Source organism: Cyanistes caeruleus, chromosome 1, assembly GCF_971803275.1.
Source record: "Cyanistes caeruleus chromosome 1, bCyaCae1.hap1.1, whole genome shotgun sequence".
Lineage (NCBI taxonomy): Eukaryota > Metazoa > Chordata > Aves > Passeriformes > Paridae > Cyanistes > Cyanistes caeruleus.
In genome coordinates, this window is record NC_141701.1 from 87,217,053 (window position 1) to 87,237,716 (window position 20,664).

At 41.3% G+C, this 20,664-nt stretch overlaps 1 protein-coding gene across 2 annotated transcripts in view; it reads left to right on the forward strand.

Annotated features, from left to right (window-relative positions):
• Nucleotides 1-20,087, forward strand: part of DSP (desmoplakin) — a 39,514-nt gene extending 19,427 nt beyond the window's left edge. The window contains exons 10-24 of one of the 2 annotated variants that reach the window (XM_023919747.2): nucleotides 153-278; nucleotides 1,060-1,212; nucleotides 2,314-2,468; nucleotides 2,868-2,994; nucleotides 3,560-3,764; nucleotides 4,272-4,489; nucleotides 5,213-5,379; nucleotides 5,694-5,832; nucleotides 7,864-8,057; nucleotides 8,932-9,094; nucleotides 9,684-9,767; nucleotides 10,684-10,791; nucleotides 11,427-11,525; nucleotides 12,375-14,666; nucleotides 16,192-20,087. In XM_023919747.2, the coding sequence (XP_023775515.2) occupies nucleotides 153-278; nucleotides 1,060-1,212; nucleotides 2,314-2,468; nucleotides 2,868-2,994; nucleotides 3,560-3,764; nucleotides 4,272-4,489; nucleotides 5,213-5,379; nucleotides 5,694-5,832; nucleotides 7,864-8,057; nucleotides 8,932-9,094; nucleotides 9,684-9,767; nucleotides 10,684-10,791; nucleotides 11,427-11,525; nucleotides 12,375-14,666; nucleotides 16,192-19,386 (7,425 nt within the window). In that variant the 3' untranslated portion in view covers nucleotides 19,387-20,087. The remainder of the gene's footprint in view (nucleotides 1-152; nucleotides 279-1,059; nucleotides 1,213-2,313; nucleotides 2,469-2,867; nucleotides 2,995-3,559; nucleotides 3,765-4,271; nucleotides 4,490-5,212; nucleotides 5,380-5,693; nucleotides 5,833-7,863; nucleotides 8,058-8,931; nucleotides 9,095-9,683; nucleotides 9,768-10,683; nucleotides 10,792-11,426; nucleotides 11,526-12,374; nucleotides 14,667-16,191) is intronic. The other variant, XM_023919748.2, reaches the window with a different exon arrangement.
• Nucleotides 20,088-20,664: the final 577 nt, after the last annotated feature.

The following is a 20,664-nucleotide window of genomic DNA, read 5'->3' on the forward strand; positions in this document are numbered from 1 at the left end:
ATATTTATTGTGCATAGCACACTGTTGCCATGTTACAAATTCTACCACTGTGCTGGAGGTGAACTGGGATTTCTTATTAAAGGAGTCCATAAATTTTCAGCAGACATTTTTAAGAGCTACACACAGCCAAATTCACAACTTTTCTCCCACAGTTCTTTGAAGAGGCCCAAGCCACAGAGTGCTACCTGAAAAACTTACAAGACTCTATCAGAAAGAAGTTCATCTGTGATAAGAGCATGTCACTGCAGACTTTGCTGGAGCAGATCAAAGAGCTGGAGGTACTGTCACACTTGCCTGACAGGTTATGTTCTGCTTTTCTGGGAAATCAGCTACCCTCTTTAGATACCAAATGTAAAACCAAGTGCACTGCAATGTTTAAGTACACTACTGTATGAACTTGAGACCATTATATTTTTAAGTCTGGAATGAGTCCAACAAATTCCCAAGTTTCTGACATGCTAACAAATGGAAAAAAAAAATGAATACTTTTATTCCTTTTTATTCCTTTTTATTTTATTTATATTTATTTAGGTGGTAGAATAGATTTTACCTCAAAGGATAAATGCATTTGATAAATGATTCATCATGTCACTCTATAATTGTAGTCTCTTTGAAAGGATAGAAGTCAGCTTTTTTAGCTTGTATTCTTATCATTAATTAAGCACTACAGTCCCAAGTTGGAGAAAAAATGGTCAGTGGTGTAGAATTGATGAAGTAATTCTTCCCTTTTTTGTTAGTATTCATTTCATTAGCTTCTTTCAATTTATGCCTGTGTTTTATAAACACCACTTTAACCACATTGAATATCTGTATGAAAATCTGCTGTGCAAATTTTGCAAACTTTGCATCTTTGCAGTGCTGGAAAGATACTTAGTTAGATGTTTTTCTGCTCTTTTTAAAACTGAAGTTTTGCATTGTAGGCCAAAGACTTATCCCATTGGAGCTAAAGTAAGTTTTGCCTACTATAAACTCCAGATGTATCCTGCTCTTAATAAAATAGTAGGAACTAGATGCCTTTTCTTTTTAGAATAAACTTGTAACTATAATTAATCTTTGCAGAATGAACGAGAGAGAATTCTTGAATACAAGAGGCAAGTGCAGGGTTTGGTGAATAAATCCAGGAAGATTGTTCAGCTGAAGCCACGTAACCCAGACTATCGAAGTAACAAGCCCATTATCCTCAAGGCTCTGTGTGACTACAAACAGGATCTGGTATTGTATCCCTTTTTGGCTGAGAATGAACATCATGTAAACTAGAACATTGCAAATTACTTAGTAAGCAAACCATTGAGCTGATAGGTGTAACCCCTTTATCTGCTTTTGATCAGCTTGAATTTCTTTGGCAGAAGAAGCTCTTTCTTGCCTTTCTTGCCATTATGAATAAACAAGTAGGTTCTTACTGGTTAATAAATCTAGTCCAAATTACTATTATTAATCTATTAAATAGTATTTTATTATATAAAATCTAGAAATAGTATTAAATAGTAATACTCATATTTCAAATTAGAACATAAAAGTCTTGTTGATAATAGGATTAAAATTGTTGTACAGATGCCTCTCAGCATCCACACCTTTTTTTTTGGTGACTGCTCAATTTTCCAGTGCCTCTCTGGATCCTTAGGTGAACAATTCATCTAACAAAAGTCAGGAATATGCAGTTATTCATTGGTATTCCCATTTCTTTTCTGGATGGGCAATGAAATGAATGGTGATTTTTTTTTCCTTATTTCTCAGTACTGAGGCTGCCTGGGTTTATTTCCGTATTTTTTCCTTAACAGTAAACTTAGATGTGCTTTCTGCTTATGTACTTTTTCCCACACCATGGCCACACCCTTGGCTGCCTGGTGTCAGGATTTCTGGCATTTGGAGCTGGTGAATCTGGCTCTGCCACACTCAGTCCCAGTCCCTTTGCAAATAATGGATGCAGCACTAAATATCCTTATGCCTTCAGCTCACTGGCTTAAAGCCATGCATGGTTTGCATAGCTTACTGGGCCATGTGTCCACATTCTTTGTCCACAGTCTTTGTTGGGGCAAGACCCAGGTCTGATGATCCAACAGACTGGCAACTGCTCAGAGTGTTCCCTGGCTCACTCTTGGGCTTTCTTGGTTTTTATTTACGTGGAAACCAGATTCAGGGAGAAGGGTTTGATCTGTACTGATCTACTGCCCCAATATGAAGCTGAGATGCACACCCAGGCCCAGCAGCTGGGAAGCACTCCTGCTTCTGTGATCTAGGACTATCTTCCTTGTATGTCTCTCCTGGAATCCCCACGTTACTTAACTAAGGAAAGATGTTCTGCATCCCTTACAGAAAACGGTGCGCAAAGGAGATGAATGTATCCTGAAGGACAACAATGAGCGCAGCAAGTGGCTGGTGACTGGCCCTGGAGGAGTGGATATGCTGGTGCCGTCTGTCAGTCTTATCATACCACCCCCCAACCCACTGGCAGTGGATCTTGCTTCCAAGTGAGTTTCTGCCCGAGTTTGGACACTTGCCACTGGGATTAGAGCTCACACAAAATAGCAGCCAGTCACAAAATATGTTCTGTGCCTTGATCAGAGCGCACTCCCCCTGCCCCTAAAGGTGGGGTATTAAGGACTAGGCACTTGACTTGAAGAAACTCACTTCAGTGAAACTTGCTGGGATCTAGGTTGGGGCCTAGAAATTTTAAATTTTAATGTCTACGGGGTTTTTCTCATCTGTACTAATGAAAGTCACGTATAAATTAATTTCCAAGATTTTTTCAAGTAGAGAATGAGCCTGAACACACTCCACATCTGGTGGATGTTTCTTGGGATGTTTTGTAGCTGTGCTACAAGGACAGATGCATTTTGATCATGCCTATTTTTTTTCTCTCATGCCAGAATTGAGCAATACTATGAAGCTATTTTAGCTTTGTGGAACCAGCTGTATATCAACATGAAGAGCCTGGTGTCCTGGCATTACTGCATGATTGACATTGAGAAAATCAGAGCCATGACTATTGCCAAGGTAAGACACCCACTGGCCTTTCCTGCAGACCAGAGATGACCTGATTCAGACCACCCATGACCTGATGTCTGCTGTCCCAAGCAGACCCTGCAGTATCCTGTGCACAGTATCCTGCGCACATGTATGTTTTATAAAACCATCAGCCTTCCTTTTGCTAGGTTGCACAAAACCTCACATATATAGAAGCTGTAATTTTATTAAAGGAGAAACAGATTCCTTTCCTACTCAAACACAATGCAGATAAGCAGGAAGATTAGCTAAGAGAATTTATTACATACTTGCTGTACTTGTTCCCAATGTACACGGGCATGGATAAACAGAGTAAGAGGTAGAATTTCAAACTGCTCTTAAGGTATGAAATGATGGTAACAGCGATTGAGTAGCTCAGATGGTACTCAGCACCATACTTTTAGAGGCAGCCTAGTTAGGATTTATTCCAAAGTGTGATTACTGTGGGTTTTTTGTAGGTTTATTAGTTTGCTTCTTAATGATTAACTAATCACAAAACTTCCCCAATTGTTTTTTTTTCCCTTTTATTTCAAAATTCCCTTCTTCCTTATTTCAGCTGAAAACAATGCGTAAGGAAGATTACCAAAAAATAATAACTGACCTGGAGATCCATTATCAAGAATTCCTCAGGAACAGCCAAGGCTCAGAGATGTTTGGTGATGAAGACAAGCGAAAGATCCAGACTCAGTTCACAGATGCTCAGAAGCACTACCAAACCTTGATCATACAACTGCCTAATCAACCACGACAGCCACAGCCAGGTTTGTTGTTTTCTTGGCTTTGGTAGAGTTTGGATTGCTGGGGTTTCTTTGTCCCAGAGGTGGCAGGTGGTGCATTCTTTTAGTGTGAAAGTGTTCCCTTCAACATGAATGGGAATATGTTCAACAACTGCTCTGCTGTCTCCCAACATAACAAAACTGGCAATGCACAGGGGAAGATTTTGTTCTTTCTTCCTTTGGTGGGAATCTGGGAATAGTGCTTCAAAATTCATGGAACTTGCCGGGAGAATCAGAGGAATTTAGTCCATCTGATATGTTTTTCTGTTATTAGGAAGCAAAATCTCACTGCTACATTTTAGGAAGCAAGTTTATATTTTTATGAAGGAGACATTTCATTCCCTGAAACAGCTGCCTAAGGGCCCAGATCTTCCACCCATTCTCAATTCTACAGATCGACTCAGTGCTTGAATCACTTGGGCACTGCCTTGGCTTCCTACATGTTCCTGCTCAGTTCTCTGGCAGTTGATGCTTACCCAATTCATTTTACAGTGGTCCCAACTGAGAGCTGTTCTGTGGGTTCCTCAAACACCATTATTGTTAACGAGAGAAACCGAGAGCATGAGAAGCAGGAGGCCTGGCTGCTGATGGAGCTTCAGAAACTTCGGCGTCAGATTGAAGCTTCTGAGATTCAGATGGTTCAAAGAGCTCCTCTTGGAGTGGATCAAGGGGCTATGCACGACTTTTCAGTCAGAATAAAGGACTTAGAGGTAACTGTGGATGTTTGAGCATTTCAAGCTCAGTATGACTCTGTGCTGCAGTTGTTTATGATCAGCTGGGAAAGACACACATCCTGTGCAGAAAATTCTCAGTTGGGAGCTAACCATAATGATTTGGATTAGAATTTACCTTCTGGGTAGAAAAAGTTTACTCCTGAATTTTAGAAATCAAATTCTGCCAGGCAAGGAATACAGAAAGACTGATGTCAGGTGACTGTGAGTTCATGTTAAGTCTCACCCAGAGTAAAATTAAAATCCTTTTCCAAGGACACTTAACCATCTACCTGTAAAATGCTGTCTGTGGGAGACAGACTGGATGCACGAGACTTACTATCCCTCTCCTAGCTTTTTAGATTTGTAGGAGACCGTGGAGAGAAGATTGATACAAAAAGGTAACAGGTTCAACATAAGAGAAATTTCCACAGGGCAATGTGGTTGCAAAGGTCTCAAAAGCAGAAAGACCTTGGCATGTCAGAGTTGAGTTTTGGAGTGGAGATGCTCAAAAAGACATATGACCTATTTGGACAAAAAAGAAAGTGCTCAACAGTGCTTGCCTTGAAGAAAGCAAGCTCAGCCACTTCTTCAGTCTTCTGTCAAGCTGGTTATGTAAGAGCAGACTGCTTGGATAAGGAGACCACTTTCATATGAATATAGAATAGAATGATCATTCAGCCAACCAAAAAAGTGTAAACCAGGCATTCTGTTTTTCCTTAGGGTGTGCAGAACGACTCTCAGATAATGGCTGAAACCCTCAATAAGCATAAGGACTTGCTGCCTAACTTCAGAGGCTGTGAGAAGTATGTGTACTTGCAATCAGAGATAAATGCCCTCTTTCAAAAACTGGAAAATATTAATGGTGTTTCTGCTGGCTACTTAGACAGGTAAGTAAATTGAGGCTGTAAGAATAAATATTCACTTCCTTCTATAATTCTTAGTCCAGAAATCTGCCTTTTGTTACCAGTAGTGTAAAATTACACCTTCTTCTCTGCAAATTGTGTACATGTTGATAGAAACAGACACTTATGTGAATTTCTTCTCTTTTCTGGAACACTTTAAAAAAGCAAGTGAGAAGCATGGGTATCACAGAAATTTCTTGAGTTACCTATTCTCTTTAGACAATGATCTGCAATTAATTAAAAATATCACTGTTCCTTCCTCAGTCCATAATGGATTTGCCTTGTATCATTTTTTTCAGCTTGAATGCACTGAGGTGTCTGCTCCAGGTTATTCTGCAAACAGAAGATGTGATCAGAGTTTTTGAAGTCAGACTGTCTGAAGAGGAGACTGTGCCTTTGGATCTTGATAAAGCAGAGGCTTATCGGGCTTGTCTGAAGGTGAGGGGCCAAAATCCAAGGACACAGCAACACAACATTTGTAACTGCCAGCACTGATCTATTGAGCTGTGGGAAACCCTTCCAAAACCACAGGAGATAGAAATGTTGATCCTGTTGTATTTTATATATGTATTATATATGTATATATGTATATATGTATTATATAGACACACAATGTTTCGTCCATCAGGCACAGTAATGCTGGATGGTCAAGGGAGAGATTGTCCTGCTCTGCTCTGCTCTGCACTGGTTCAGCCTCCCCTTGAGTTCTGTCTGCAGTTTTGGGTGCCACAAGATAAAAAATACATAAAGTTGTTAGATAGCATCCAAAGGAGGGCTGTGAGAATGGTGAAGGGCTTTGGGGAAGCTGTATGAGGAGCGGCTGTGGTCACTTGGTCTGTTCAGCCTGGAAAAGAGAAGACTGAGGGGAGACCTCATTGCAGTTACAGATCCTTCACAAGGGAAAAAGGAGGGGCAGACACTGATCTCTTCTCTGTGGTGACCAGTGACAGGACTCAAGGGAAGAGGAAGGAGCTGTGGTAGGGATAGTTTAGGCTGGATATCAGGAAAACGTTCTTCACCTGGAAGTGGGTTGGGCACTGGAACAGGCTCCCCAGGGAAGTGGTCACAGCATCAAGCCTGACAGAAGTCAAGAAACTTTTAGACCATGCTCTCAGTAATGTAGGGTGACTCTTGGGGTCTCCTGTGCAAGGCCAGGAATTGGACTCAATGGTCCTTGTGGGTAATTTTTAACTCAGGAAACTGATTCAATGAAATTATTGAAAGTAATGTACAGGCTATTACTTCTTCCACCCCCTGGTTGTTGCTGCTCCTGAAGCAAACACAGATGCATGGAAGGTTTCTGTAACCCATTTCTGTACACTATTATCTGTGTTTATTTTATATCACTAATGAATGTGGATTTGAAGGCAGTATTTCCTTTCTTGCATACAGGCTTGTTAATTGCCCTTGTTGTCCTCTAGGTGTAACAAGTAAATTTGAGTGTTATTGAATGTCCTGGTTTTGCTACAGTCTGTGTCAAATCCTAGGGTGAAAAGTATCCAGCCTGTACAAGGGGAAAAGGGAAATAACTGCTTTGCTGAGCACAAAGTTGTCTTGCAGATCCAGTCTTTAATCTGCCTTTATCTGCTGGTCCTTTTGTGCACTGAATGCATTTGAGAGAACAAGAACTCTTTCATTATTTTCTGTTCTTGCCTTTAGTAGGGAAAAAGTGTGTGGGTGGTGCAAATGGAGCACAACCCAGTTACCTTTTTATCATGTCAAATGAGAGCTGCAGTTCAGTTGCTGGGAGTTGTTCTTAGATAGTGTAAGTTTGAACTACACACACAAAAGAAAACAAACCCTCCAACAAAAAAAGCTTGGGCATATCACTTTAGGCTGTGGCCATCCTCATGAATGGGGGATGCAAGGCAGACACTTTCTGTGCTGTATATTCCATTTGGTGATGCCCATATATGTGAGTAGGTGTACCTAAATATGTGTGTGTGTGTGTGTGTGTGTGTGTGTGAAGAAATACATCCATGGAAGGTGTTTATAAAAATGTAAATAGAGGGAAAAAAATAATCTGTGCAGATACTTAGGTGTTTAAAAACTGGATATGCTACTCCTGAGGTTTGATTTCACAGCTGTTGCAAGTGCAGGAATCTTTTATACTTCAGTGGCATTTTCTAGTCAGTTGTTTCTAGGAACAAGCAAGACTCTTGTTCTGCTCTGGTAACTGCTCTGCAGAGTTCTGAGAAACTGAAATGTTTGCTTCAGAATATAATAGCAGAGTGCTTTGGTTTAGAAATTATTTAGTCTAACCCTAAACACATTTTTAAGCCAAACTATTTACCAAAATAGGTGTTTCACTTTAAATTGTTTAAGTCCAGCTGACATCACTATAGATATGTTACAGAGTTAAAAACAACATCTTTAGATCCCAACATAATGTGCATGGTGTTAAATTGGTTAAATATCAGTATCTTCTCAAGAGTAAATTAAATGACAATATTTTGTTCTTTTCTCCAGAAAATGAAAGCAGACCTAAATATGAAGAAGTCATTACTGAATACCTTGGAAAATGAGCTGCAGAGAACACTTCAGATTCACTCACAGTCTTGCCAGTCATACACCCTGTATGACATGGACATTGGAAAGTACTGTGACAAAGTTACCCAGCTGATAGACCGCTGGCAGAGGGCAGATAAGCAGATAGATAACAGGTTTGTTCATGTTTTCATAGCATTTTCCTTATTGCTGTTACTGCTATTGCTACCAAGATCATCTTAGCAGTGAAGTCTAAGAGAACTGATGTGCACCAGTCTTTGCTTCCAAGGGACAAATGGTGACTTCAGGGCAGTAAGACTCGAGCAATTGTGAATAGGTTGAACATACTTCAAAAGGAATTGTGTAAGACCAAGCAGAAAAATGTAGTTAGCCATGCAGATGTCTAACCTATGTGCTAAAGAGTTGTTCTGATTGTTTTTATTTTTTAATTCTTGCTAATGTTCTTGGATTAAGTTCTTCCAGGCAGCATTTTCCCCCTCAAAAAAACAACCATACTTATTCCTCAGCACCTGAGGGTTAAAAAAGTGACACTAAGAATTAAGTAACAAAATTGAACCGTGAATCTGAATTGTGAGCTGAAGGCATATTCTGATTGTTTGAGGGGAAGAGATGGAGGTTGGGGTATAGCTTGTTTCAGTTTGTTTTATTTTGTTTTTATCTGAGGACAAAATGTAGTCCTAACTGGTTGCTGGTTCTTCAATTGAGAAACAAGAGTACTGAAGTCAGTGAACTTGATTTTTATCGCTGCATAATAATCTGCATATTTTATTCATCCCTCACTTTGACAGGAAGGCCCAACCTCTGTGTATTACAGAGTTACTCAAAAGTGAGGTATTAAAACCCCATATTGGGTGACTAATAACCAGGACAATTCTCATTTCTTTAAATTTTTTGTTCAGAATCTCCTTTTCAGAGCTTCCCATAGTTTTACGTAAGTTTATTTCTGTGTCTTATTTCTGAAAACTGTGTAAAGAGAGAGAAAGAGAATGCACTTTCCATTTTGACAGGTTTTTGCCTTTTTCTTCCTAGATCATGGGATTTAGAAAGGCAGATCAAACAGCTGAAAACCTACCGAGATCTCTACCAGGCTCTGTGCAAGTGGATCTGTGATGCCAAGCGCCGGCAGGATTCTATTGAGTCCACGAAGCTGTGTGATTCCAACACTATCATGAGATACCTACATGATCAGAAGGTATGCAGCACCTGAATGAGTTGTCTTCAGTTATCTGGATTTTAAATTCTTTTGCTGTACAGAAAATGTCAGGATCAATGCAGTCTGCAATACAGTGGCCTGTTTTGAATTATAAAGTATGCAAGCTACCAAAAAACACCACATATGTAGAAGGCAGGAGGGAGGAAATATTATTGTCCTCATTACTTTCTGTCAGCACTGCAACAGATTATGAACAAGACTGTGTTTGGCTCCTACACATTCACTGACACTTTTACACATCAGCTTTGAATTAATTCAAAGGACTGTAAGATGGTGCAGCTTATGGGACAAATTAGAGCACAAAAATAAAAATCAAGTAAATACATCTAAGCGAAAGTCAAGGAACTCTGCCTTCCCCCAGCTCTGGGGGTTTTCAGTTGCTGGGTGTTCTTATGCCCAAAGAGCTTGCTGTTGTAGAAACTGCCCAGCTACAGGTCATTTCATGTCTCAGCCTCAGGGGCTGCAGTTGTCTCCAGCTGCAGGTGCTTTCTGGTGGAGGCAGCGTGTACAGGAGGAAATACTGGTAAGTCTTGCAGGAGTGTTTCACCGCTCACTTTTCTCTTGACAGAACTTGCACAGTGAAATCTGTGGGAAGCGAGACAAAGTTGAGGAGCTCCTCAAGCATGCAGATCAGTGCTCAGCTGCAATTAAGGTACTTGGATCTCAGCATTTTTGTGGGGTGTGGTTTTTCATGGTCAGGCACATCCCATTGTCTCTGCTCTGCTGACGAGTGAAAAGTCAGCTCCCTGATGAGTGTGCACAGAAATTGCTGGGGTGAAGTACTTCTTAGTACTAAACACAATGAAAGCAATTTGTGTACTTGCCACCTGAAGACTATGGGATCATGCAGCAGATACCAGTAAGAGCTTCTCTTCAGGTGAATCAAAGCCTCCTTCTAGCCAGACCAAAGTTTCCAGTTCGCATGTTAAAAACATAAGGAAGTCAAGAACAGATTGGTACTGAACGAATTAGGTCTGATTAGGATCTGATCTAGGGGGCAAAACAAATTCAGATTAGCAGGAGGAATGGTGTGGTATAGCCATGAAAACCAGTAACATACAGAGGGAATGGTTTTGTGGTCCTTACATTTTTATGTCACTTCTATACCCATGCTTTCTCCAGCTCAGTCTTGCTCTCTGTGACAAAGACTTTGCTATATATGTGACATGGCATATGTGATACAAGAGAGATACAGAGACAGTTATTTCTGATGAAGTTTTGGTGGATAACAGTACTTAGACCAGTTACTCCCATGAGTAACTTTTCATCTCCATGTAGCCCTCAGCTTACAGAAACTGTTGTCTTGTTTCTGTAAAATGTTTTTCCTCTTTTTCCCTTGTCATTCTCCTCCATGAATCTCCACAGGGGTACTTGAACTGATGAGCTTCTGTTTATGACAGAGGATCATCTGTACACGGTCAGAAATACAAACAAGGGAAAAATATACCTTTTCATTAAGGAAGCAAAACAAAAAAAAACCCACCAAAAACTTGCATTTTATGACATAGATTCACAGAGAATTCTTTGGCAGTTTCTAAATGGGTCTTGCTTTTTGACTTGTTTTTCAGGATTATGAACTACAAGTTGCTTCCTACAGTTCAGGATTAGAAACATTGCTCAACATACCTATCAAGAAGAGTGTGGTTCAGTCTCCTGCAGTGCTGATTCTACAAGAGGTACCTTTTCCTCCCCTTCAATCTTTTGAATACATTTGTTTGTCTGTGTGAGCGCTTGTGAGTCATACCCAGCTGTATTTTATTAGTTAGCACCATCACTGGTAATGTGGGCTAAGCACATGAGCACAACGAATTAGTGTAGAACAGTCATTGTGCTGTAAAATCAGACCTGGGCTTGTTTAGACATTAGATTAGCCCTCAGGAATTTATCTCATTCCTATGCAGTGTCCACTGCATACATACTGTGAGAAAGGTAGATTCATGCCCCACGTGGTTTAGTCACTTTCAGCCTGGGAATTAACTGCTATTAAATATCTAACTTGAGTTACTTGTGACTGTCACAGAGGAAGAGTGTGATGAACCAGGGGATGAAAGCTTAAATTTAATATCACATCAGCAATTGGGGGCAAATAATCCCAAAAAAACAAAAAGGATGTGGATTCTTCATAAGGAAGAATTTACACTTTTGGGGTCCTCAGAAAGTTGTGTGAATTTGTGAGGAGGAGAATCTGGTTTTTTACTTTGTTGAGTGATGAATTTGCTCAAGTAGATTGGAATCCTTTAAATGGTCTGAACAGAGGTATGTTCATGTCTAACTCTAGTACAAGCTGCTAACAATTTTGTTTCTTTTCAAGGCTAATGAGGCTCAGTCTCGCTATATAGAGCTTCTTACAAGATCAGGAGACTATTACAGATTCTTGAGTGAAATGTTAAAGAGCATGGAGGATTTGAAGGTATTGTAACTCCTTTATTTTCTGTAGCTTTCATTTTTATCACAAATTAGAAAACTATTACTGATCAGAGGCAGAAAGTACAGTGTAAAATAGGTCACAAAACTATATCCAGAACTCAGAGGTGTCCTACAAAGGAGGCATATTAACAGTGTCATGCATCTTTTGCAAAAGAGTACAGTGTTTTACAAAGTGACCTCTAAGGTCTCGTGTGAACTGAGGTAGAGAACTGGTCTCCTTGGTAATTAAGGAGGTTCTCCTCAAGGCACACGAGCCATCCTTCCCTGCCCATCCCAGCCTTGACTTCAGTGACAGCACAGCTACCTTAATGCTGAAAACTTGCTCTTCATGGTTGAGGGCACTTCATTTTAGACCATATTCTAAAGTGTTTCAAAAGAAGCAACTTCTGATTTGATACAGCTCAGTGAAACAGAGAGGCCCATTAAAGAAGTTGCATATATGGAATGTGATTTTCACCTGTTTGAAAACTGGGGAGGTTCTCAGTGTGGCAATTTCATACTGTGCTGGTGAACTTCTGCTGCAGCACATTTTATTATCAGTAATGCACCTCCCTCCCCCTATCAAGTATCTTTTCCACTCTGAAAGTCATTATATGCTGATTTCCAAATAAAGTTTGACTCTGAATAAACAAAGATTCCAGAATTTGTCTTGGTGACATTAAATAAAAAAGGAGATTTAGCTCTCATTGAATCAGCAAAAAAAATAAATAAAAACTTTAAGTTGTCAGTGTTACAAGTGTATATTTTATTGCATGTGATGATTTTGAAACAGTTGTCACAAATATTTATGGGAGTTTTTCTGTTTGTTTGTTTTTCTGTTGTCATGTTGCAGATGAAAAACACCAAAATTGAACTCCTGGAAGAAGAGCTCAGGCTTGCTAGGGATTCAAATTCAGAGACAAGCAACAAACATAAATTCCTGGAGCAAAATCTGCAGAAGTACCAGATGGACATTTCTCAGCTCAAGGCAAAGCTGATGAGTTTGGAAGAAATGAAAAGACAAGCTGAAATGGATGGAAATTCTGCTAAGCAAAACCTAGACAAATGTTATGCCCAAATAAAGGATCTAAATGACAGAATAACCAGGTTGACGTATGAGACTGAAGATGAGAAAAGGAAAAGGAAGTTGCTGGAGGATAGATATGAGCAGCAGAAGAATGACTATGACCAACTGCAAAAAACAAGGCAAAATGAGAAAGACAGCCTTGGTTGGCAAAAGTTAGAGTCTGAGAAGGTCATCAAGGAGAAGGAGTACGAGATAGAAAGATTAAGGGTTCTTCTTCAGGACGAAGGCACACGGAAGAGGGAGTATGAAAATGAGCTGGCTAAGGTAAGAAACCAGTTTAGCGAGGAGATGAGTAATTTAAAGAACAAGTATGAAACAGAAATTAATATTAAGAAGACAACAATCCAGCAGATAGCTGCACAAAAAGATGATGATGCAAAAGGCCTCAGAGCCCAGGTTGACAGACTGACAAGAGAGAACAGAGACCTTAAGGATGAGATTGTGAGGCTGAACGATGCCATTCTGCAAACAACAGACCAACGGCGGAGGGCAGAAGAAGATGCTCTCCAGCAGAAGGCTTGCAGTTCTGAGGTGTCACAGCAGAAGCATCAGTTAGAGCTGGAGCTGAAACAGATCATTCAGCTTCGTGGGGAAGATAACTCGAGATACAAGCAGGCTCTTGAGGAGGCTGCCTCAACTATTCAGGATAAAACTAAGGAGCTGGAAAGGCTAAAGCTTCAGCTTCAGGAAGAGGCTAAAAGCCGATGGGAACTTGAAAATGAATTGGCTAAGGTAAGAAACAGTTATGATGAGGAAATTATTAGTTTAAAGAACAAATATGAAACTGAGATTAATATCACAAAGAACACAATTCACCAGGTCACCATGCAAAAGGAAGAGGAGACAAATAATTATAGAACACAGCTTGATAATGCCATGAGAGAAAATAGGAATTTGTGTGAGGAAATTAGGAGACTGAAGAATACAATAAGTCAGACAACAGATAACCTACGGAAAATAGAAGAGAATGCTCAGCAGCAGAAGGCAGCTGGCTCGGAGCTTTCTCAGAAGAAACAGCAGCTGGAGATTGAGCTAAAACAAGTTATTCAGAGACACTCTGATGAAAGCATGCGGTACAAGCAGTCACTTGATGATGCTTCTAAAACCATTAAGGAAAGAAACAAAGAGATTGAAAGGCTGAGAAAGTTGTTGGATGTAGAAACAAGTCAGAGGAAAGAAGTGGAGGATGAGAACAGTCAGTTGAAAAGAGTCCAGTTTGACCTGCAGAAAGCAAACACAAGTGCAACTGAGACAATTAACAAGCTGAGGATCCAAGAGCAGGAGCTGGCCAGACTGAAAATTGACTATGAAAGAGTTTCACAAGAGAAAAAAGGCAGGGATCAAGAAAGTGCAAAGTTCCAGAGCACTGTAAAAGACTTGCAGATCCAGAAACATAAGCTGGAGGAGGAACTTTGCAGACAGAACAAAAACTTAATGGAGGAAACATCCAGGAGGAAAAAACTGGAGGAGGAAATAGAAGGCATGAGGAGATCTCTGAGAGACCAATCGGTTAAAATAACTAATCTCACACAGCAGATAGAGGAAGTATCCATTGTAAAGAAGAGGAATGAAGATGACCTTAGACACCAAAGAGAAGTATTAGATGGTCATGTGAGAGAGAAGCAAAGATACATGGAGGAGTTAAGAAAATACACATCTGATATTGAGACTTTACGTCGTCAGTTGGTCCAAGAACAGGAGCAATTGAAACAGGCTCACCTACGATATGAGCACTTACAGAAAACCTCTGAGGAAAAAAGCAAAGCCTTGAATGAGTGCAAAATAGAGATCGAAAGGCTTCAGTCTCTCACCGAAAACCTTACCAAGGAACACTTGTTACTGGAGGAGGAGCTGCGAAATGTTAGATTGGAGTATGATGACCTCAGAATGGTCAGAAATGAAGTTGATGAGAAAAATACCACCATTGCTGAACTAAAGAATCAGCTTCAGATGAGCAGCAAGCAAACCCTGGAACTTCAGGGGTTGCTTAATGATTTACAGAAAGAAAGGGAAAAATTGAGACAGGAAATTGAAAAATTCCAAAAGCAAGCTCTAGAGGTATTCACACATATTTTGATCCCAGCTTTACTGTTTCTCAAATATATAATTAATTGCAGTGTCGATTTGAACAAATTAATTCACCCTTTGCTGTTTGAAGTCACTGTACTTGTGACTAACATCCCCTTTATGACCCTTCCTCTTGGTTAAGTTTTAAATAAGAGTGGCAGGATTTGGCCACTTCCTTTGCCTCCTTACTCCCTGGGAACTGTTCTAGGGAGCCATAAGCTCTCATCACCTAGGAGAGTCTTGTTCTCAGGCCCAGAAGAAATCTGTGTTCTGTGTCAGTGTCCAGCAAACAATCCTAGGGAAAAATGGGAGCACATGGAGTACCACTTGTACTTTAGCAGTTCCCTGCTGGCTGTGTGCTTCCCAGGCTGTTTCAGCCAGGATGGGTTAAAGCCATCTTTTGAGGATGACCTGAGTGCTGTCACAAACTAAACTGGCTAAAAACCCCAGAACCAACAAGCTGTCAAGGTGCTGATTAGCTGGGTAAGATGTTGACACCAAGTGAGGATTGAAAGTCATGTTGTCAGCTGTACCTAAGGTACTAAAAGCCTATCTTTCATGGACTATTTTGGGGATTTATGTTCCTAAGTCACTAAGAGCATTTGCAAATTTTACTATTGGCCCTTATTTCTTAAATTTTAGGTGACAACATAAACAAGTGAAAGAAAATATTTTTTAATATTTTGTTCTTCTGCCTGGTTTCTTGTACAAGGATCTGGTCTTTAAATATACACAAGTGAGCACTTGTGAAAATGTTTTTTTCCTAGACTTGTCCCTTATATTTCTTTTCTCATATCCTTTATTCTAAAAATCCTGATACTAAAAAAATACTAACATTTAGGATTATATAACACTTTTGCATGTATATATATGCACACACACATACATATATGCATGTATTACGAGTAGATAAACTTGTAATCAGTTTAATATGGACTGCATACAAATGTGCATGCTTGTGGGTGTTTGTGCATATGCGTATATGAAGACACTGCATGAATTAAAATGGAAGGCAACGCAGGTAAAATTGTTTGGAATGACATGTGAAACTAATAGGAAAGCACAAATTGAATCATATGTTTCCTTTTTATCCATGCATGACCAGTCCTTAGCTGATGCAAATTCCCCTGGATTAGCAGGACTGCCAGGACATCTGCTGAGCATCAGGCTATTTACGAGTCTTAAATGCTCTGTGTATTTGTCAGTGTACTGTAAGAAGTATCAAAAAGTTACAGAGAACTAAGTCAGCTGGAGATTGAGGCTGTGGGTAACAGAATGAAGTCTCATGAGTCTCTGGCAGTACTGGAGACACAGTAAGTGAAGGGATAGTGTGCCTTCTCTGGTTGATGTGTGCCCATAATCTTGGGTAAGGTGCTGCTGTGACTAGAATTTTTTCCAGTGGGAGCTTGCTGCAGGTTAAATTACAGGCTGGAGAGCATTGTGGCAGAGGGCATAACTCTAACCAGCACAAACTCTAACCATCCTTTCTTGGTTTATTTCTCCTCCACAACTGTAGGCATCCAGTAGGATTCAAGAATCCAAAAATCAGTATAGTCACATAATGCAAGAAAGAGAAACCCTGCTGATAAAAATGAGTGCTTTGGAGCAAGACAAAGCCAGACTGCAGCGATTAGAAGAGGAGCTGAACCGTTTGAAAGTTACCCTGGAGTCAGAATCACGTTTGAAGCAACGCCTGGAAAGTGAGAAGCAACAAATTCTGAATGACCTCAATCAGTGGAAGAGCCAGCACTCCCGAACAGAGGAATCCATAAGGAAGATCCAGTGTGAGAGGGAGAAGAGTGAGAGGGAGAAGAACAGCCTGAGGAGTGAGATTGAAAGGCTGCAGATGGAAATCAAACGGATTGAGGAGAGATACCGGTGCAGACTGGAAGAGACCGCTGTCAAAAACCAGTCAGAGTTGGAGTCAGAGCGTCTCAGGCTGCAAAGAGAGATTGAGAAACTCAAGCAGCGCCCATATGGGGCTCACAGATCTACACAGACCGAGGAAGACTTCTGTATTGATGCCTCCAAGCTGGTGTTCAGTGGGCTGCGGAAGAAGATCACAGCCATGCAGCTGTATGAGTGTCAGCTGATAGACAAACTCACACTGGATAAACTGCTGAAGGGGCAGAGGTCGGTGGAAGAGGTCACAGCTGACATTGAACCTTACCTCAAAGGGGCAGGTGCTATTGCAGGGGTGTCCCTTTCACCCAGACAGAAGTACTCTTTTGTTGAGGCCAAACGGAATCAGCTGCTAACAGCAGAAAATGCAGTCCTACTCCTGGAAGCCCAGGCAGCAACAGGAGGTGTGATAGACCCACACCGAAATGAGATATTAACAGTGGACAGTGCTATCGCCAGAGATCTGATTGACTTCGATGACAGAGAGCAGATCTATACAGCAGAAAAGGCTATTACAGGATTTAAGGATCCTTTCTCAGGCAAAACTGTGCCGGTATCTGAAGCCATCAAGAAAAACTTGGTTGACAGAGAAACCGGAATTCGTCTGCTTGAAGCCCAGCTGGCTGTAGGAGGGATTGTTGATCCTGTCAACAGTGTTTTCCTACCCAAAGAGATAGCTTTATCTCGTGGGTTGATTGACAAAGACCTGTACAGGATGTTGAACAACTGCCAAGGCAATACAAAGAACTTCATTGATCCCACCACCAAAAAGGCAGTCACTTACATGCAGCTGAAGGAAAAATGCAGAATTGAACCACACACTGGTCTGCTCCTCCTTCCAGTGCAGAAGAGGAGTATGTCATTCCAAGGGATCAGGCAGCCTGTCTCAGCAGATGCACTGCTTGAGGCTGGAATAATTAAGGAATCAACAAGGAATGACTTGGAAAGAGGTGCAATTACAGTGGAAGAAGTGAGTGAGAGAATTATTGATTTCCTTCAAGGCTCTAGCTGTATTGCTGGTATCTACAATGAGGCTACTAAAGAGAAACTTGGCATTTACCAGGCTATGAAAATAGGTTTGGTTAGGCCAGGGACAGCCCTTGAACTCCTAGAAGCGCAGGCAGCCACAGGGTTCATAGTGGATCCTGTCAGCAATGTGAGGCTGCCTGTTGAGGAAGCTTACAAAAGAGGCCTTGTTGGAATTGAATTTAAAGAGAAGCTTCTCTCTGCTGAAAGAGCTGTCACTGGGTACAAAGACCCAGAAACTGGGAACATCATTTCTCTGTTCCAAGCAATGAACAAAGAGCTCATAGAGCGAGGCCATGGCATCCGCCTGCTGGAGGCCCAGATCGCTACTGGAGGGATCATCGATCCCAAAGAGAGCTACCGCTTGCCAGTAGAGACGGCCTACAAGCGTGGCTACTTCAATGAGGAGCTCAACCAGATCCTTAGTGATCCAAGTGATGACACCAAAGGGTTCTTTGATCCCAACACAGAGGAAAATTTGACCTACTTGCAGCTGAAAGAAAGATGTATAAAGGATGATGCAACGGGTCTCTGCCTTCTGCCCCTGAGAGAGAAGAAGAAGGTGGTGCACACCTCACAGAAGAACACCCTTAGGAAGCGCAGGGTGGTCATTGTAGATCCAGAAACAAACCGGGAGATGTCTGTTCAGGAGGCGTACAGCAAAGGCCTCATAGATTATGACACCTACACAGAGCTAGCTGAGCAGGAGTGTGAGTGGGAAGAAATAACTATCACAGGATCAGATGGCAGCAGCAGAGTAGTCCTTGTCGACAGAAAAACAGGTAGCCAGTACGACATCCAAGATGCCATTGATAAAGGCCTGGTGGAGAGGAAGTTTTTTGACCAGTACCGTTCCGGCAGCTTGAGCCTGACCCAGTTTGCAGACATGATTTCCTGCCGTAATGGCACTGACGAGGTGTTCCGGCACGAGTCAGTGACTCGGTCTCCCACCGTGCTGAGTGTCAGGAGTTCTTCTTCAGTGATCAGGAGCGGTTCTTTCTCAGACACCCCAGATGAGTGCAGTCCTATTGCAGCCATATTTGACACGGAAAACTTGGAGAAAATCTCCATTTCAGAAGCTATACAGCGGGGCATCGTGGATAGCATCACTGGGCAGAGGTTACTTGAAGCCCAGGCCTGCACTGGGGGCATAATATGCCCTACCACTGGCCAGAGGCTATCGCTCCAGGAAGCCACTAGCCAAGGCATCATCGATCAGGATATGGCCACACGTCTCAAACCAGCCCAGAAAGCCTTCATAGGGTTCGAAGGCATAAAGGGCGGACGAAAGAGGATGTCAGCAGCTGAAGCAGTGAAGGAAAAATGGCTGCCTTATGAGGCTGGGCAGCGGTTCCTTGAATTCCAGTACCTCACTGGAGGTCTCGTGGACCCAGAAGTGCGTGGAAGAATAACTACTGAAGAAGCCATTAGGAATGGATTGATTGACGGTCGTGCTGCCCAGAAATTACAAGACACCAACAGCTATCCCAAAATTCTGACCTGCCCCAAGACCAAGCTGAAAATATCCTACAAAGATGCAATGAACCGGTCAATGGTGGAAGACATCACTGGGCTTAAACTGTTGGAAGCAGCCTCTGTTTCCTCTAAAGGCATATCCAGTCCCTACAATGTCTCCTCGGCACCTGGCTCTCGCTCTGGCTCTCGCTCTGGCTCACGTTCAGGCTCACGCAGTGGGTCTAGGAGAGGAAGCTTTGATGCCTCAGCAACTTCTTCGTATTCTTACTCATACTCAGCCTTCAGCAGTGGGTCTATTGGGCGCTAATAACAAGGGAGAGAATGTGTCTGCATTTTATTATCATTTAGATTATCCTATATTCCATTTACTAAAGGAAAAAAAATCCTACCAACAAAGTAACTCAAAGCAAAGCCTTGAAGTCTTTTCTGGGTGTGTTACACTTTTCTTCTGAGAAAGCTGTAAAATGCTTGAATGCAAGCTTATAGAATATAGATTAGGGAATGCAAGAGTAATATTTGTGAATTTTGAGTATCGGTTCCAATTTCCTTTTAGTCTTTGGATTGTGATAGGTCTCTGTATATTTTAAATACTGTGTCATGTGCCTTCTTCTGTTATCTGTAACTATCAACCTATAAGGTGATAACTGAGGTTTGAAAGTCTTGCAGTAGTTAACTTTTTATCCACATAGACCTTTTCCAATTTGCTATTATGAAAAAAAATATATTAACAATATGGACAGAAAATGCCCTTAATACTGGTTTAGGATCTATACCATAAACATGAAACTGTCTTTCAGATGTTTTACTTCTTAATGTTTGGCTAGCCATTTTCTGAAGCATAACTTGGTGGATGTAAAGGGCTGTTATTAGGCTGGGCTTTTGTTTTACTGTTAACCCATATACATTTTCTACTGTTTTGCTTTTTCCCTGTAACACAGAAAATAAAAAAAAAAAAATCTGACTGTACCATGTGAGCTATTCTGGACAATAAACTTCTGAAGTTTTAAAGTGTTTGGTGTGTACTTAATAATTTTATCTGTGGACATTCTTGGAAGTGCAAGCATATGTCTTCTGCGTGTGATCCAGCTCATTGTCTCTGCAGCAACAGGGGACTGAGTCAGATTCTCCCTTGCACATCCTTGCAACTTTGGACAATGAGCAGAATAAAAAAACTGGGTGGCTTAGCTGGCCAGCTGTGGCACAGGAACCTCTTTCAGAACCTGAACAATTGCCCCTTGTAAGGTCCTTCTGCCTCTTCTGTTGACTCCTGAAAGCCTAGGCTGAGAAAACCATGGCAGTGTATCAGTGCTTGCAAGCTATCTTGCTGTCATCAGTTTTATGTAGGCTGCTGGCATCCTGCTGACTTCTTTTATCTGAGCTGAAAAACCAGAGAAGGACTAAATGACCGCAGTATTAGAGGACACAAGAGTGGTTTGAAACCACTTCAGCCAGTGCAGAAAATTACTTGTATACATGGAGGCTGTCCTGTCCTCTGCCCTGTGTGCCACAGGGCAGATACCTCTGGGTAGGCATAATGTTTCTCAGCAGAGTGATTGAACAGCTACAAGAATTTAGTATGGCTTTA